The sequence below is a fragment of the Poecilia reticulata genome, chromosome 7 (assembly GCF_904066995.2).
Source record: "Poecilia reticulata chromosome 7, P_reticulata-male-v2, whole genome shotgun sequence".
NCBI lineage: Eukaryota > Metazoa > Chordata > Actinopteri > Cyprinodontiformes > Poeciliidae > Poecilia > Poecilia reticulata.
The window spans coordinates 14,367,235-14,383,659 of NC_088836.1; the positions used below are offsets into that span (position 1 = coordinate 14,367,235).

The window sequence follows — 16,425 nt, forward strand, 5'->3', positions numbered from 1 at the left end:
TCTGCTGCCTCAAAACGCGGAGCCAGCATTTTTGATTATGGAGCGAAGCAAACCTGTAACAACGCAGGTAAATATTAGCTTATGTCCGGGCTGCACCATATTGACTAAACACGCATCTGCTGTATTTTAACTGTAAAGATTAACCCACATTTCCTCACGCTGCTCTCTCATCATCGTGATGTCTCCAAAGCTCCGCATCGGTTCTAGGATTTGGGTCACTATAATCTGTCAGCTTTAGGAATCAAGGGCAGTTAAACTTCGTCTGACAAGTCAAATATATGGTGGACGAGCAAAGCATAAATGGGATTTAAAGTGACTGGCCTCTCCCAGCAGCCTCTGCAGTTCTGATATTGTAAGTTTTGATTGTGATTTGATTGTGGAGCTCCGGTTTGTAGGTTGTTTTCTTCCTCTGCAGCTCCAGGTCAATTAACCAGTTCATTTCATAGAGCCATGAATTCCCTAAACAAGTTTATTTTTCCTTCTACTAAAGTATTTTCAAGACTAATGAGAGGAAAGTAGTCATAAAAATCCCCAGTATAATTTCATATAAATGTGTAATTTTTTCTGATTGTTTTAGATCCTATTTTAATTTATTTTGATTCTGATCTCCATTAGAGCCGGTTGAGTTTCATTAGATCACTCTGAGAAACGTCCAGTTATACCAGTTAGCATGGCTGCTGGTGTCGAGGCATACGAGTGTTCATTAGTTTAGGTTTTTAAAACAGCTAAAGTATTCCAGCAGAGACCATAGATATATCTCTGCTCCCACATATATATTTTCCAAGCACATCGTGCCATTTTATAGCTCAATAGAGTAATTACATTACCATCAGTTGTTTTAAAAATGCTTTACATACCAAACATGACAAAAGAAATTTTGACTTGGTAATTTGACTCCTTGAAATTGAGCGCCTGTCTCTTTAAGATGCTCCAGCTCTTTCAGATACTCTGCCTTCAGCATTAAATTACAACAATGCTCCTCCAGGAGTTTGCTAATTGCTGCTGCCACTAGTCTGCAGGAGCTTGGCTGGAGCAGCAGCTTTAGATAAACAGGCAGCGCTTTGTGAGGTACCTCAATGTTTGGGGTACCTCAGCAGGGGTACCTGCTATGGGAGATTTAAAGATTTGGAATAAAGCCTTGCATGAATGAATCAAACAAACACTCCAGGTATGTTTATGGTGTGAGAATAATGTTATGAAAGGAAATAAAGCACAACCAAGATGATTTTACATAATACCTCCCTTTATCATACCGGCCTGAGGCTGATTTTTGGTATCAAACGAATCACTGCCAATACGAAACAACAATAACTGCAGAGGTATGAAATGAACACGACTCTCATCCCTCCAAACGTACCGTGCTGACTGGCTGGCGTGGCTGGGCGTATTGACAACAGTGGGCTCCGGGGAGGGGCTCCTCTGCGGGGGAGGCGGGCTCTCCGGCTCCTCCGACTCATCTGGCGGCTCCTCTTTGATGTGTATGGGCGGTACCACCTGGGCGGGCGGAGCGCAGCTGACCGAGGCAGGGAGTGGCATGGAGATGGAAGAGGACGGGGCGGAAGAGGAAGAGGGCGGCTGTAAGCCAGGCATAGAGTTCGATGAGGAAGGTGGTGGGCCGCTTGGAGGTAGAACTGTGCTGAAAGGATGTGAGGAGAACGGGGGCTGTTGTGGCGCCCCGCTGGGATGTGAGGCCGCTGCCGGAGGGGGCAGGGGCGGCGGCGGGGGAGGCTGGTGGCTGGCCGACGGCGGTAGACTTTGGGACTGGGTGAGAACTGGAGGTTGGGCTGGTGGAGGCTGGAGCTGTTGCCCCCCAGACATCAGCTGGAGGGGCGGGGGGTGTGCTGATGGAGGGTGGTGGTTGGATAAAGAGCTGAGGGGCTTCAGGGCAGGAGGAGGGGGCAGGTTTGAAGGCATCTGAGGGAATGGAGGGACAGAGCCGTGAGGGGGGTGTTTGTGAGACTGTGGGGTGGGCATTTGGGGGATGGGGGTTGTGGGAGGGGGCTTGATGTGAGGCATGGGCATGGGCGCAGGGGGCAGAGGTTGCTCTCTGGGAGGCTGGCCTCCGCTCTGAGAGGAAGGCTGAGGCTGAGGAGGAGGACTGTGGGACCTCTGCTGTGATTGGCCAGAGATGGGCAGGGGCGGGACCTGAGAGGCAGCCACAGGGAATCCCTGAGGGGTCATGGCGTGAGGATGCGGCAGGAGCGGAGGTCCTGGCTGTAGTGGATGTGGCATGGGGGGTATGGGGCCATGATGGGGGCTGGGTAACGACGGAGGCGGGCCAGGGGGCGGAGCCTGAGTCAGAGGCGAATGAGGAGACGGTAGCCTCTGGGGGTGAAGCGAAGCCCCGGCCTGGATGAGAGACATCGGGCTGGTCTGGGGCAGCGGCTGAGGAGGTAGAGAGGTGGAGGCGGCAGTGGGCGCCACCTGCGGAGGCAGAGAGGAGGCTGAGGTGGTGGGAGGAACAGGTGCTGAGGAGGCGACTGACGAGCCCGGTTGACACTGGATGACCGGCGGATGCTGGCTCTGCAGGAGCTGCTGCTGCTGGGCCGAGGAGTCCGAGTCGCTCTCATTGTCACGGGGACTGGGGATGCTGGGGGAGGAGCTGCGGTTGTCCTGGTCAATGTCTTTCGGATCGCTGCTGAGCTCCTCGTTGATGCTCCGCCCATCGGAGCTCTCGCCCTCCCCTTCTCCCTCCCCGTCACATTCAGAGGGCGAGTCCGGCCGGGTGAGCTCCTGTGAGACATAGAGGAGGATTGGATGAAGCTAATCATAAGAAGCTTCAAAAAGAAACAAATATTGAAGATCGAACAACTGAGTTTTTATGGCGGCAAAGCTGTGATGTGAAACTCAGAAGATTCGATTTTATTTTTAGAGATAAATCCACTCCTATGATAGATACACATTATCATTGTTTTATATTAAGTTTTAATTTTGTGTATTTTTCTTTCTTTGTATTTCTTACCATTTAATTCTTTTCATGATGAGCATGTGTATGATTTATGATGTTGACTAAATGTTTTGTAAAATAGGAATAAATTAGGACTAAATAAAAAAAAAGAAGAAGCCAATCACTACAGCACCAGACTCACCTGTGTCTTGGACTTTTTGGCACTGGCCCTTTCAGGTTCCTCTGTGTCCGAAGCTCCCTTCTCTCGTTGCCGTTTGGCGCTCTTAATAGGCGACGGCGCTTCCTCTTTAATCTTCTGCAAAGCAGTGGCACCATTAGAGGACACAGTGCAAGCAGTTGCAGAGCAAAAAGGCTTTTTTAATGCATCTATGTGATGTTTACCTTGCTTGTCTTCTTCATGGAGTCTGTCTTGCTGTCGGTGCTGTCAGTACTCGCTGCGCTCGGCGAAGTGCGGCCGCTAGAGCGCAGATCCTCGTTGGTAGGCGAGGCTCGGCCATCAGGACTGACTGTCTGCTTCTTACGACCACTGCGTAGCGTTGACATCTGTCATCAGTCGAGACAAAGGGTGTTAGGCATCCATGTACAACAACATCAAAAGTTGACTTCTTATATATTTTTATGTCCCAAACTCAAAATCACTCCAGACTCACACTAGCAGAGATAAACATTATAGTTCCCTACGAACATACAGATTTGTGTAAATTTCTACATAGAATGGACCTGTAAAAATCCAAGACTGTAAAGCTGAATTAATAAAATAATTGATGGATGCATGGATTGGTAGGAAAATGCCACCCTCAGACAGTGGAAAATGGAATAAAGTCTGAAAATACAAACAATTGCCCAAGCCTGCATTATTTTTTCTTATTTATCCATACTTAAACGTGACCTATTCCTTGAACATGTTAGGATATGCGCCATACAAAACATGTTCGTTACATTTTTCACTTCAAATTAAAATAAGCTGCTGGTAGCCGTTTACACTCACACGTGAAAATGGCTGCAAACAGATGCGCAGTTATACAACTGTACATCTTTGAAAAGCAGAAGTGGAGCCTCCTGCACAACCAACAAGAATGCAGCAAGTGGTTTCTGGATGGTAAGTCAACATCAAAACTGTTCTTTTCTAGCAGCCATTGGACAGAGAAAACAATGGTAAAAGTGGTTGCTAGGTGATGGGCGGGGCTCAGCTTGAGTTGCCAGCCAAGTGCCTGTCGTTTGTGACTCAACAACACAGAGGTTTCCATAACACCTAATTTTACAGACACCAAAAAGGCAACTTATTGTCAAAAACAGCTGGATTGCTTTTAAGCACTTTTTGCCATAAATGGGCAAAAAGTAAATTTAGCATAAGTCCCCTTTAAATTAATATCCATACATTTCCAGACTGCAGGGAACTCTGGATATAATAAAAAGCAATTTTCCTGTACTATTTATTTATTGTCAACAGGCCCTGTAGCCTAGCTACTCATTTCTCCAGGGGAAAAGTCATAGGATTTGTTTCGTGAAGGTGAGAATAGATGGATGGGTGTGGGGAGCGAGTGTTGGCGCACCGAGCCTCGGTTCCGTCGAGTCCTCATGCTATGCTTCCCGCCGAGGCCATCCTCTTCCTCTTTGACCGGTTTGAACATAAATGGTGGCGGGTCCACGGGCTTCTCGATGGGGGGCAGCTCCCCGTACTTCTTGAAGTGGATGCGGCAGTCGGTGCACAGCAAGATGTTCTCCCGGCCCCCGTGGTGCCAGTCCTTGGAGGCTGAGAAAAGCCATTTACAGTTGTGAAATAAGACACTCTTACTGGGGGTGGGGGGGGCGAAAGGAATAAACAACACACCGCAATAAACCGACAACTACAGAACACAAAGAAGCGCCTTGAGCAACGTCTGACTTTACATTTCCAGTGCTATACCCTGCACCTAAATTGTCAGTGATTTATTATTCTGTGTTAACAAGGTGAGGCGAGACGTATTAGCCACCCGTGTGATGGCAACCTTAGACTGTTCAGCTGGCAGCCCGGTTCTGGGAGCCAGCTGTGTGGAAAAAAAAAAAAAAAAAAAAAAGAGGGAAGGATAATGAGGTGGAGAGAGTGAACGAGCTGTGGGCTCATGTCTGATTTGATCAAATTAGTCCTGACATCCTCTGATGCCCATCTGTCACACGGCTCTGTGTTGGGGCGGGATCACACGGATCCCGGGACAGACCAGGAATAGCAAGCCGAGTCCAAATGATGAGCAGTGTGCCGAAGCGGTTTTGTGTGGTATGCTTACTGGTGGTGAAGCAGTGGCGGCAGGCGTAGCCCTTCAGCTCCTGTTCGCTGTCTTCACTGTCAAAGTCATCTTCGCTGGCGGAGCTCAGGTCCACTGGAAGAGAGACAAATGCACCACATTTTCGCACCGGATCATCCAGGACAGGCATTCGTCTCAATGTAATCTGCCACATTCAAAAGTATTCACACGCCTCGACGGCCACAATGCTTCAGTGTACGCAACTGTTAGTTTGTGAGATGCACAACCAACAAGTAGGGCATAATCGTGAAGTGAAAGGAAGAGGATGCTGTGGTGTGCGTTTGCATTTACCATGTAGATCCACCTCTAGCTGCCGTTTCAGCTGAAAGTCGTTTGGGGTATGTCTCTACAACCTCTGTGTGTTTACAGACTGGAATATTTTGCCGTTCTTCCTTGTAAGAGTTCCAGATTGCTTGGAGGCATCAGTCAATAGTAATGTTCATAGATGCTTTACAAAGATTCTCAATTGAATTTAGGTCTAAACTGACCACAACACAGGAATATGCTTAGATATAAAAACCACAACACGCCTGTTGGTGCTAAACAAACGTCTTCCCCACAGCTGGACTGTGAAACCATCAGAGTTGGGTATTAACTTGTTACATTTACTCAGTAACTTCTATTTGGGTAACTTGGTTTTTTTGGGGGGCGGGGGGATACTTTTAGGAATATATTTACTCTGCTTAATTATCTTTACTAATAGTTTCAACATATTCTTCCACCCAAGCTGTGAATCTCTGTACTTCCTCCAGAGTTTTAAAGTTGATTAAGTTGTAATTGTTTCGATTTAGAAGTTTTAAATACATTGTTCTATACCTATTTTTGATTATTCTATTTTATTTACTGTTGACCTAAACTTTTCATTTAAATCACCTGTTAAAAGTTCTTGTAGGTTTCGGCAGTTGTTTATTAGCCTTGGCTATAAACACTACAATGAAGGTGTAAGATCGTCTTGATGTACATTTCTTGTCCGTACCAAATAAGCAATAAAAAAAAATTAAATAAAGTGCCTCTTGACTGCTACTCTGATTATTTCTCCACCTCCTGACTTGTCAGTTTAGGAGGGCAGCAAATGTCTTGGCAGGTTTGCAGTCGTTTCATACTATTTTAATTTTTTTATTATGATAGAGCAACAATTTATACTGATAATAAATTACACAGGTTGGCTCTGTTTACTAATTAGGTGACTCATGCAGGCAATCAGCTGAAAATAATTTTATTTATGAGTTAGTAAAGGGTTAAGAGTAAAGTAAAAATCTGAACATAATTTTTGTGAAAAATAATTTTCTTCCTTCCGCTTTGGTCTACCCTTATCCACTTTGCCTGTCACATAAAATCCTAGACTGTGGCTCTGACCTGACAAACGAGCAAGATTTCAAAGGGGTGTGAATACTTTTGCGAGGGACAGTGAACTGGGGTGTGTGTATGTACGCACAGAACTCGCTTGAGGGCGGGCGTGAGGGGGTGTTGACAGGAGTCGAAGCAGTTCGTGTTTTGATGCGGCGGAAGACAGGCTGGCGGCGGTGTCTTCTGTGGGCTCGGCAGCTGGCTGCCTCCGGTGTCTTCTTCCAATAATAGTAGAAAGTAATCAACTCCCCCTGAAAAGAGAGCAGTTAATACCATCAAAAGAGTCGCTCAGGCATTGTGTGTTTTGGCTGCATAAAGGTGTCTGGATCAAAAAAAACGTTTTGAGTTGACTTGCTAAAGAATCTGCGTCAACTAAATCTGCGGTAAACACAGCGTTTGGGAGCGAAGGGCTGCGGCACAGGTCAGTCCATGTCGGGATTTGTAGGTGCCTGAGGCGTGTTTGTGCTGCAGCCCTGTCTGTCCCTGGATTAAGCAAGGAGGCTCGCTGAATGCAGGGATATTAGGATCAGTGCTTTGGTGGCTGCCTGGGTGGCAGGAGGTTGAATGGGAACAAAAGAACATGTCAGGCAGCGCTTTGGCGCTACAAATAGGGAGTGAAATGGCTCCTCGCCCCTTCGCTGGAAGAGTCAATTGAACTTTAATCAAACATTCGGTGGGGTGCACTTGCCAGCGAGCCAGGCGGATAAATCCCACGCACAAAAGGCCGCCAGGAAATCAATACCCGACTGAAACATTTACACATGCAATCATGGATCGGAAAGCACTTTGCTGCATATTAACATCTGCTTTGCAATATCGCAGTAACGCAGAACAAGCTTTGGAAAGTGCTGAGTGAAGTAGTTAAAGCAACCTTTCCTACCAGCCATAAACTAACTAGTGGAAATATCTGGATGACAAATTCATGAAGTCATGCTGTGTGATTGTTTAGTGAGCAGTAAGTCACCTGTAATCTTTAAAGCCCAGAGGGCGGCCATCTACAGGCGGCGGTCTGTTAAACTGCTGTTCGACAAAGCTCCCCGGGTTTAATGGCTATTGACTGTTTTCCTTCCCGCTTCAGCTGCAAAACTTGACATAAATTAGTCAGCCAGTTGCGCTCTGAAATGCATCAACAGCTTTTCAGCAATAGCGTCACGTCGTCTGTAAAAAATTTGCCAAAAACAAAGAGCTGGGAAAACCAGTTTGGTAAAAAATTTGTTTGTAAACGTATTTAACCGACACAAAGCCAGCTGTTCAGAAGCATTGTATGTTGGACTAAAAGGAAACAAAAGGGCTGCAGCTGCTTTAATTCCTTATCATCAAAGAAGTCTGCTTGAGGCGGGTAGTTGTTGGCTGTGAAAATACAAGCAAGCAGCTTTTTTTAATTTTTTTTATTTCAACAAGTCATTTAGGTTCAACATTAAGGAGCAAGCTTGGTTTTACTGAATTGCTGCTTTGATTGGTAGATGATGCTCAACTCAGTGGGATTTAGGCCAGTTAATGAGATCTCCCTTCATGTGGTTCTTAGGGGAAATTTATATCTACCAGAAACAGTAGGGACTCCCATTTTATCAGGCAAAGCAGCACTGGGAAGTATTTACTTAAGAGTGTTGGGGTCTAGAGGAACCTGCTCCAATTTCGGAGGAAATCACGGTGCTGCAAAACACATGCAAGAGTTTCCTTTACATCTCCACCAAACTCCAGACTGGTTCTCTATGCTGATGAGATATAAAGATGCTCTAGCAGATATTTAAACAGTGGCAGGACTGAGGCCGGTGCAATAAGCAATAAATCAATGATAAATTAAACAAGGTTGATCATTTCCATTTGGATGATTGGTGTTCTCATGTCTCTCTTCTTCTACCAAAGACTCGATGAGAAAAGGCTTCAGTGTAGTGCATTGGTCTCTACTAGCCCCTTTTTTTGAAAAGCAATTTTGTTTCCAGGGTCTTTAATATCAGTTTTATTTGTTTTTTTGTGGTATTTTGTTGATTTATTGTGGATATTTAAAATGTCTTCCAGTTCCAATGTGAAATTATTGATCTTTGAGAGTGTGTGTTTGCTTTATTAGGACACGACCACTACATTGCTTGAAAATGGTCTCAAAACAAAAATATCATCCTTTATCAAAAATAACTTCTGAGGCAATTTATCATTCAGCAAAATTTGTTATCTTGACAGGCTAAGAAGAACTATGACTTTAAAATCTACAAAAATGCCACTGGACAGATGCTTTGGATGGACGGACAACCACATGTTTTCATAAATAACTGGTTGAATGCATGGACACCTGATGAACAAACTGATGTACGCATTGCTGAATAATGGACAGATGGATGGACGGTTATGGACAAATGAATGGATAACAAATAAATGGATAGGCAGATGGATAGACAGACTGACGATGACAGATGGGTGGACAAATGGCTGGAGAAACAGATTAAACTTTCAGAATATCGGATAAGGAATAAGGTCTGGAAACACAAATATTTGTCCATCTTCGAGCTTCTGTCTCCGTAGTTGGATCAAATTCCACATTAGCTTATGTATGAAACCAGCTGAAGATGAAGGCCATCTTGAAAGGTTGGGCCAATTCTACTTGCAAAATTTGCCTGAATAAAAAAGAAACTACCTTGGATAAATAAAATGAACAGCCAACTCAAAACAACATTGACTTCCTGCTCTCACTCCATGAAAGCAGGGAAGCTAAAGATAATTCCCTGAAAGCCGTGCTGTTTGTGCATCCATTTCAGGCGGTTGCGGGGCGCGCGGGTCGTTTCCTGCGCGCCTCCCTCCTCAACCTGGCCTGGGCCAGCTGGAAAGGCAGGCCGCAGGTGCAAACTGAGGGAAAGCAGGCGTCCTGATGTGAAATCTAATTGAAATGTGCAGATCAAAAGTGTGGAGCGGTGCCGCGCGCTGGCTTTGCTCTGTGCTTAATGACTGTTCTCAGCGGTGCTCCGCTGCCTCCTCGCTGCGGGCTGACAACCACACGGCCTCAGCACCAGCTTGGCAGACACGGAGAAAGGTCACCCTGCCTCTCCATCACTTGCACTGTGTCAAGTACCATTACATTAGGGCGAGCCTAATGAAAACATTAACTCGGGCTTTTGAAAGAGAATTAACAGGTGCACTGATGAGCCGCTGCAGCCGGATGGAAATGAAAACCGAGCTACAAAGGCGGCGGATTAATAACGTCTTGATGAATTTAAGCAACCAAGAGCCGTTTCTGATGAGGAAGGACGGCTAAAGTGGAGTAAAAGCCAGAAAGATAATCCTCTCTGTGCGGTTCAAAAACAACCACTTCCAATGAGTCACTGTAAACAAAGGAGATTGATCGTGAGACATAACAGGTTCAACATGCAGCCAAGTTCTACAATATGCGAGATAAAAGCAGCTGAAGACGAACACGGCATTACTGCGGCTGAGTGAAGCTTTGCGCTGTAAATTAGTGTCAAAGGGAGACAGACAGATTACCTCTCAGGCTGCTTGCATGTCAAATTTAGGCCCTCTGAAGCCACATCAGTCGCGTCTCTCACTCCGACTGTGTGCTTTTCTCCGTCAAAGACACTTTGTCATGCTGCCGCAGGCCCCCAACAGCACTTTAACTTTCATTACCTTCTGTTTCTGTTCCCGTGATCGGACGTCTGGGCTGCCAGTTCGGCACTTAAAAGCGAAATTAGTACCAGAAAAGCTGAAAACTCCATGAACCACGTTCACGTGATTCTGGTTACCAAAATTACAAAGGTATTTGAGCGAAAACCTCGACAGGTCGTGGCTTTCGCTTAATAATTTTCTCAGACTCCGCCGAGTCGCTGTGCGACGGCACAGACCTTGCTGTTGCTGCACTGCAGAACATGAGATAGTGACAACATAAGCTCAGCATTATAAGGCCTTTTAGACTGCTTCCATCGGCAGGAGCTTTCTGGCTGCTGGATTATCCGACAAGCAAAGGGCTTACCCCTCTTATCACGACACTTGGAGCTTCCAGGGCAGTTATTGCCACTTAAAATAGGACGCTGCACACAAATACAAGAGTGTGAAATAGATTTAAAGTTGGAGACCATGTGCTGAAACATTTTATCAAAGTTCTGGGATGGCCAGGAAGCAGGTCTGGGCTTTTCAAATTATACAATTTCTCTGATATTAGCGAGGAAAATGTTTTCTTGAATTCAGAAATGGCCATCTATGACTTTTTCTGAAACATTTTTAACATGAACTACTTTCATTTAAAACTTTGAAACAATTATTTCAATTCTTACTAATGGACCTGATGGCTTAAAAGTGAAACTCTGCAGCTCACACGCCTCTCTTGTTGCACTCGGTCAGCTGCTATCCGTCAACTTGTCGACGCGGACATTTCCGGTCCCTCACAGACTTCCAAAAGAGTTTTAACACGTTTCCATGAGAGGTATAGGATGAAAGTTTGATTGCATGCAACAGAACAAAGATACACAAAACATCTGATATTTCAGTATTTATATTATAATACAACAGAGATTTTCTTTCAGGTTCTCCACATCGCTACCAGGAATCGATTTACGACTACTCGTATTATATTTCTCAACATATTCTTCAAATCAGGAATTTCCACATATAGATTTTTCTTTGCGGTCTATAACAAATTCAAGTCATTGGTCAGAAACAGAGCTGCAAACGGCTCTAAGTTTTCAAACAGCAACTCTCAATAATTGTTGTGTACAGGCATTATAAACGGCGCCGTTTTGTTCCATAAAACACAGATTTCAGCCTTGGGATTTGCAGTAAAACAAAAACCTGCCTTTGTGCCGCAGTCTCCACCAGTTGGACCGTATTTCACTGGTTTTATATTCCTGATGAGTTAACACATGTTGAATTCATGTGCTGCCATCTATGACAGCTGACATAATTAATGTAGACGCAGCGGCTCTGAAACGGCTTCAGCGATGCGCAGATGTACTGATATGCTAATTAGCCATGTGCTGCGGCTATAACCGATATACAACAGACCAGGAGCGGTCGTCAATGAACCACATGAACCAAAACTACCTTATACTTGATTAAAAATTAGGAGTTTTTTTTCTCTGAGTCAAATATCTGTCCTTATAAGGGTGCAAACACGGCAACATTTTATTAATAAAACATACAGATTAAGTTTGTTGCAAATATACAAAACTGCTTTTAACAACTAGCATTACAATACATTTCATGATGCAGAAACTGGGGTCAACAAGTTATAATGGATGATTCATCACCCTGACACGATTTAAATATAATTAACTATTGCAGTAATTTTGGCTGCAGGAGCTGGAGTCCGTGATCCTGTGCTGGTCTAGGTGGTCCAGTGTGCGCTGGCAGGGCGGAGGGCGAGGGCTAAACTCGTGTGTTTACACCCTCATCCGCTCTCAGGCCCAGGCCCGGACAGATGGTTTCTGTTTTTCCTGGCAGATTTGTGACAGAGCCACAAAAGGCCCCTGCTTTGACACGGAGCCAAACGGTTAAGGCTGTTGCTGGCAGGGGAAGGAGAAGTGTTCGGGGGAGGAGGCGACGAGGGGGAGGGCCGAGTCCGAAGCCGGGAAAAGACGAGGAGGAGGAACGAGCCAGTAGTGGATTACAATAGATGATCAAGGCCGAAAACCGAGCGGTTTTTACTTACTGAGGCTAATTCAGCAAGTAAAAATGCGTGATAAATATTTCAGGCGGTAGGAGGGAACGGAGAGCACTGGGATGTCATTTCTGGGTTCTGCTGGCTGATGGTGAGTTGTGTAAACATCCATTAGAGCAGCGTGAAGCGGAGCTCCTCCCGTTTCCTCCTCAGCCTTCACACGGAGGAGGGCAGATTGCTTCCTGATTCATTTCAGGCAGGTTAGGGGGAAGTATTTCCAAACTAAATCAAACCGCGGTTTATTATATATGCGCTTGACCCATGGACCTTGGATTCCTCAACAGCTACGGCAGCCGTACAGCGTTTGGTTTTGGGGGGCGCGCTGACTTCCATCACCTTCAAACTGACTGCTAATGTAGGAGGAACCGTGCTGCGTGCTTACAGAGTCGAGGAGGCAAGAATTTAACTCCGAGGCGATTACAGAAACATTTTAGTGGAGAGAAACCGATCAGCCTTTTCTTGGCTTACACCAATGTCTGGTTCTCTGGAAGTCTAACCTGCTGATTCTGGTTTTTGCTTGTTCTGAGGACAACGCACAAAAAAGAAGATGTGCAACAGATTTTCTGAGTTTTGAGTACAACAAAGAGTTCAGTTATCCCCTTTTATGCATCAAAGTATTATGCCCAAAAACCTTTGATTTCTATTAATCTTAAGGAAATACAGTTAAATAAGTAGGAAACATTAGTTTAGCTGCATTAATTAAAAAAAAAAAACAAAGAACAAAATCAGATTTGAAATTTTATCTGGCGATCATCAGATTCCATTAAGAGAAACTGAAAATGTGTATCTAACTACTATGTGAAAAATGTGCCAATGTGTCACAGGTGGAAACTAAAAAAACGGATCAACACTAATGACTTCACTACCACTGTTGGTCTATGAACACATGAACCAGCAGCATGTACTCTGATGCACTTTTCTTCATTAGATAAATACCAAATAATGGAGGATAATCTTGTGATTATTTAGTTTCCTGTAAAATTCAAAGCTGATTCAAAGCCAATTCTGGCTTCAGGCACATAGTGTCAGGACCAACTCGTTGCCATTTGGGGCTCTAGATTTTAAACAAACTCAAAGCAGAAAAACATCAACATCACAGACTTACTGGATTATTTTCACCTATATTTATCTAGATGAAATATGCATACAGACTCACCTCACTATTTGGCAGGAATCTGGTCTGTTTTTTTCTTTCTCAAAGTGTTTCCACATTAATTAAGCTATTTTTCAGCCATTTACAAGAGAAACCTTATTGTACAGAGGTCCCATAAATGTTCTCTTACAAATTGGATTGGGATTTTCCATTTTAATAATTTAACTTAGCACACAAACTAGTTAAAAAAAACATGTTATGAATCAATAAAAAAATTATAAACACCTTATAAAACGTGGTGGCTTTGGGTTAACTTTCACAAAATTGCTCAACTGCTCTTTAAATTGCCTTTATTTCTTGACAATAAAGAATTATTTTTAAAGAAAGGCTCAACATTTAGGGGCTAATTATGTGTAGAATCAGACAGAGACAGTGTTTAGTCATTAAAAAGTCTAAACAAATCAAAGCGATGAGGTCGAGCATGGAGGAGGATCTCTGCATGTGGAAACTGGTTAAACAGCCAGCGACGGCCCTGCTGCGCAGCGCCTTTCTGCAACGGGGCGACTGAATGAGCTCGGCTTTCACAGGTCAGGGATGCACAGGATGGATGCACAGGATGAAGAATCAGCACTCGTGTTTCTCCTGCTGTAAGCGCTTTTCCCAGTGAAAGAAGAGTGGAAGGCAGCAGCGCCTTTGCACTGGAAGCTGGCTCGGTCCGGCGTGTTCTGCTGATAAGCCAGTCTGCAAAACCCACACAACACGTAGCCTACCAAAGACTCAATTACACAGCCAGCGCCATCTATTAATCTGCCTACATTCAGCTGTGCCAAGCCGCCTGTTAAAAGAACATCAATATGTGCTGGTTGGGTTTTTCTCAGCTGAAAGCAACATTACTACCTAAACACACCAACCCACTGACCAAACACCGATCCTGTTCTCTCATCTGCTGTCAAACCCACCAGGCCACCGTAATTCTGCAGCAGCTTTAATTAATGTTTTAACCTAAATATTTATAATCACACCTATCCCCCCCGAGGTTGGGACCGCTGGGCTAAGGACAAGGCAATTTAATCAATTTGACGTTTGTACAGATTGTACCAGGGCAAACATCTGCTGTGAGGTTGTGTTGAGAGCGGCGCTCTCCTGTTGGCCGTCTTGCAGATGACAGCAGCTGGAGGGGACAGAGCGCCGCTTCTACACACAGAGACGAGAAGAAACGAGAGAGAGGCTCGGCACGTCACCTTCTGGTTGATCTGAGAGCTAAAAGATCAGGAGGAGGTAAAAAAATAAATAAAAATAATAAACATCACAAGCACAGGATAGGTCTGTGCTGAAAACCAAGACCGTAATGGCAACATTTCTGAATGCTAACAATCCACGCTGAAAGACGTAAAGATAAACTAGCGGAGGCTAATTCAATCACCTTCCTGTGCTGTAGAAACCAAAAGTGCTTTTTAGTTGCTTTTAATCTGATTGTGGCTTTACCAGTTGTCGGTTTGCACAGCTTTATGCTTTTTTTTTTTTTAACCTGGTAGGTGATAAAGCAAGAAACGCAATCCTTTTGTCGTAAAATTAACTGATTTAGCATAGTTTTACTCCCTTTAAAATAAAAATAATTATGTTAGGTTCATAATTTTGCATTTTTGTAAAACTAGAGAGAAAAAAAAACAATGGTAAGAGTAAGAAAACACAATGGTTTAAATAACTTTCAGATTTAATATTCAGCATCACTTTACTCGTTTGTGGTTTATATCAACTAAACACTAACAAGACATATCCAGCAAAAACTTTTAAGTTAGAGGACTTTTTATTTGTTTCTGCTGCCCATCTTTGTCTTGGAGGTATTTTGTTTAAGTAGCAAGCTAATGCTAACTTGCGTCTCGGTTTTGAAAGGTCTTGTTGATTCAATTTGTGGGGACGTCAACGTTCATCTCCTGCTGCCACTGGGTGACACCCCGAACGAATGGACTAATCCAAATGTTTGTGTTCAACTTCTGATTTTAGTTCATTGTAAAGCTTTGACCCCCTTCTCTTGGCTCTGATTTACCTTTGAGAACCAAAATATAGAAAATAATAGAATATATAAACAGGACTGAAAATATATTTTCCAAACATCCTGCTTGGTCATCTTCCACGGTGAGTCTTCTTTCCTCAGCAGCACCAACCCACACGCAGCAGGAATAATAATATAAAAGAACTAGTTGATAAAAATACAAACATACAGCTTTTGCCCTAAGCTTGTAAACATTTTATGCTACTTCACTGGGTTTATTAGATTATAGTTGCTCTCTGTTCTCTTGCTCATCAGGTTTACGGTCTATAAATAAACCTTATAATACACTTATGCGTGTATCAAGTTAATAAATTACTTGCGCTTTCATGCCGTTTAAAATCTCTCAGGACACAAAGAAAAACTGAGCACAGTTTCAAGCACGAGATGTTATTGCAATAGTATTTTTGATCAGCGAAGCGTATTTAACTTTCCAATTTCTGTGAGGTGAAAAGAAACGAGTGACTGAGCACTGAAAATTGTTTTATCTGTCACAAAACAGTAAGGTTAGAGATGCGTTTTTGTGTCCTAAATGTCTAAATAATTAATTTATATGTTTTTGTGTGTATGATTTATAGGATGTTGTTTTTTTTGTCCCTCTTTAATCTCTGGAAGTTTTGGCCTGTCCATTTCTGTGTTGAGCTGCACTGCAAACAAAGCTGAAGCTGATACAGCTCTGTTTAGCAAATACAGTCTGTTGACCCCCCTCTCTCCCTCCCTCCATCCCCAAACAACATTTTTCCTGAAAACCTCTCCAGTAACAAAAAATAAATAAATCAGCCGCAGAGTTGATCTCTAATCTGCCATTTTAGCATATCTGAGCTGTTCAAACAGTGGACTCGGCGAGCTCGTGCTCCATGACGTCCTCTCAGGAGTGAAGGAAATGGTGGCAGCAGACGGTCAGACGGCACACCCACTTCCCCCCGCTGGGCCTTGCTGTGACTTTATATAAGGCATTCCTCACTGCTAGTCAGGCCTGGTGTGTTTACACAGCGCTGGGCGCTTACCCCTGGCACTGGCTGTTCGAGCTGTGCTGCTTCAGGGGCAGAGCGGCTAATGCGAGCGAGGAGGAGAAGTGAGGGGCAGACACTCTGTACCGGACCTCTG

At 44.2% G+C, this 16,425-nt stretch overlaps 1 protein-coding gene across 5 annotated transcripts in view; it reads right to left on the reverse strand.

Moving 5' to 3' along the window:
- Positions 1-16,425, reverse strand: part of rerea (arginine-glutamic acid dipeptide (RE) repeats a) — a 192,638-nt gene that overhangs the window by 7,379 nt on the left and 168,834 nt on the right. For all 5 annotated transcript variants that reach the window (XM_008413332.3, XM_008413330.3, XM_081608948.1 and 2 more), the window contains 6 exons: positions 6,626-6,788; positions 5,173-5,265; positions 4,462-4,661; positions 3,290-3,451; positions 3,090-3,203; positions 1,358-2,733 (listed from right to left, as the gene is read on the reverse strand). In XM_008413332.3, the coding sequence (XP_008411554.1) occupies positions 1,358-2,733; positions 3,090-3,203; positions 3,290-3,451; positions 4,462-4,661; positions 5,173-5,265; positions 6,626-6,788 (2,108 nt within the window). The remainder of the gene's footprint in view (positions 1-1,357; positions 2,734-3,089; positions 3,204-3,289; positions 3,452-4,461; positions 4,662-5,172; positions 5,266-6,625; positions 6,789-16,425) is intronic.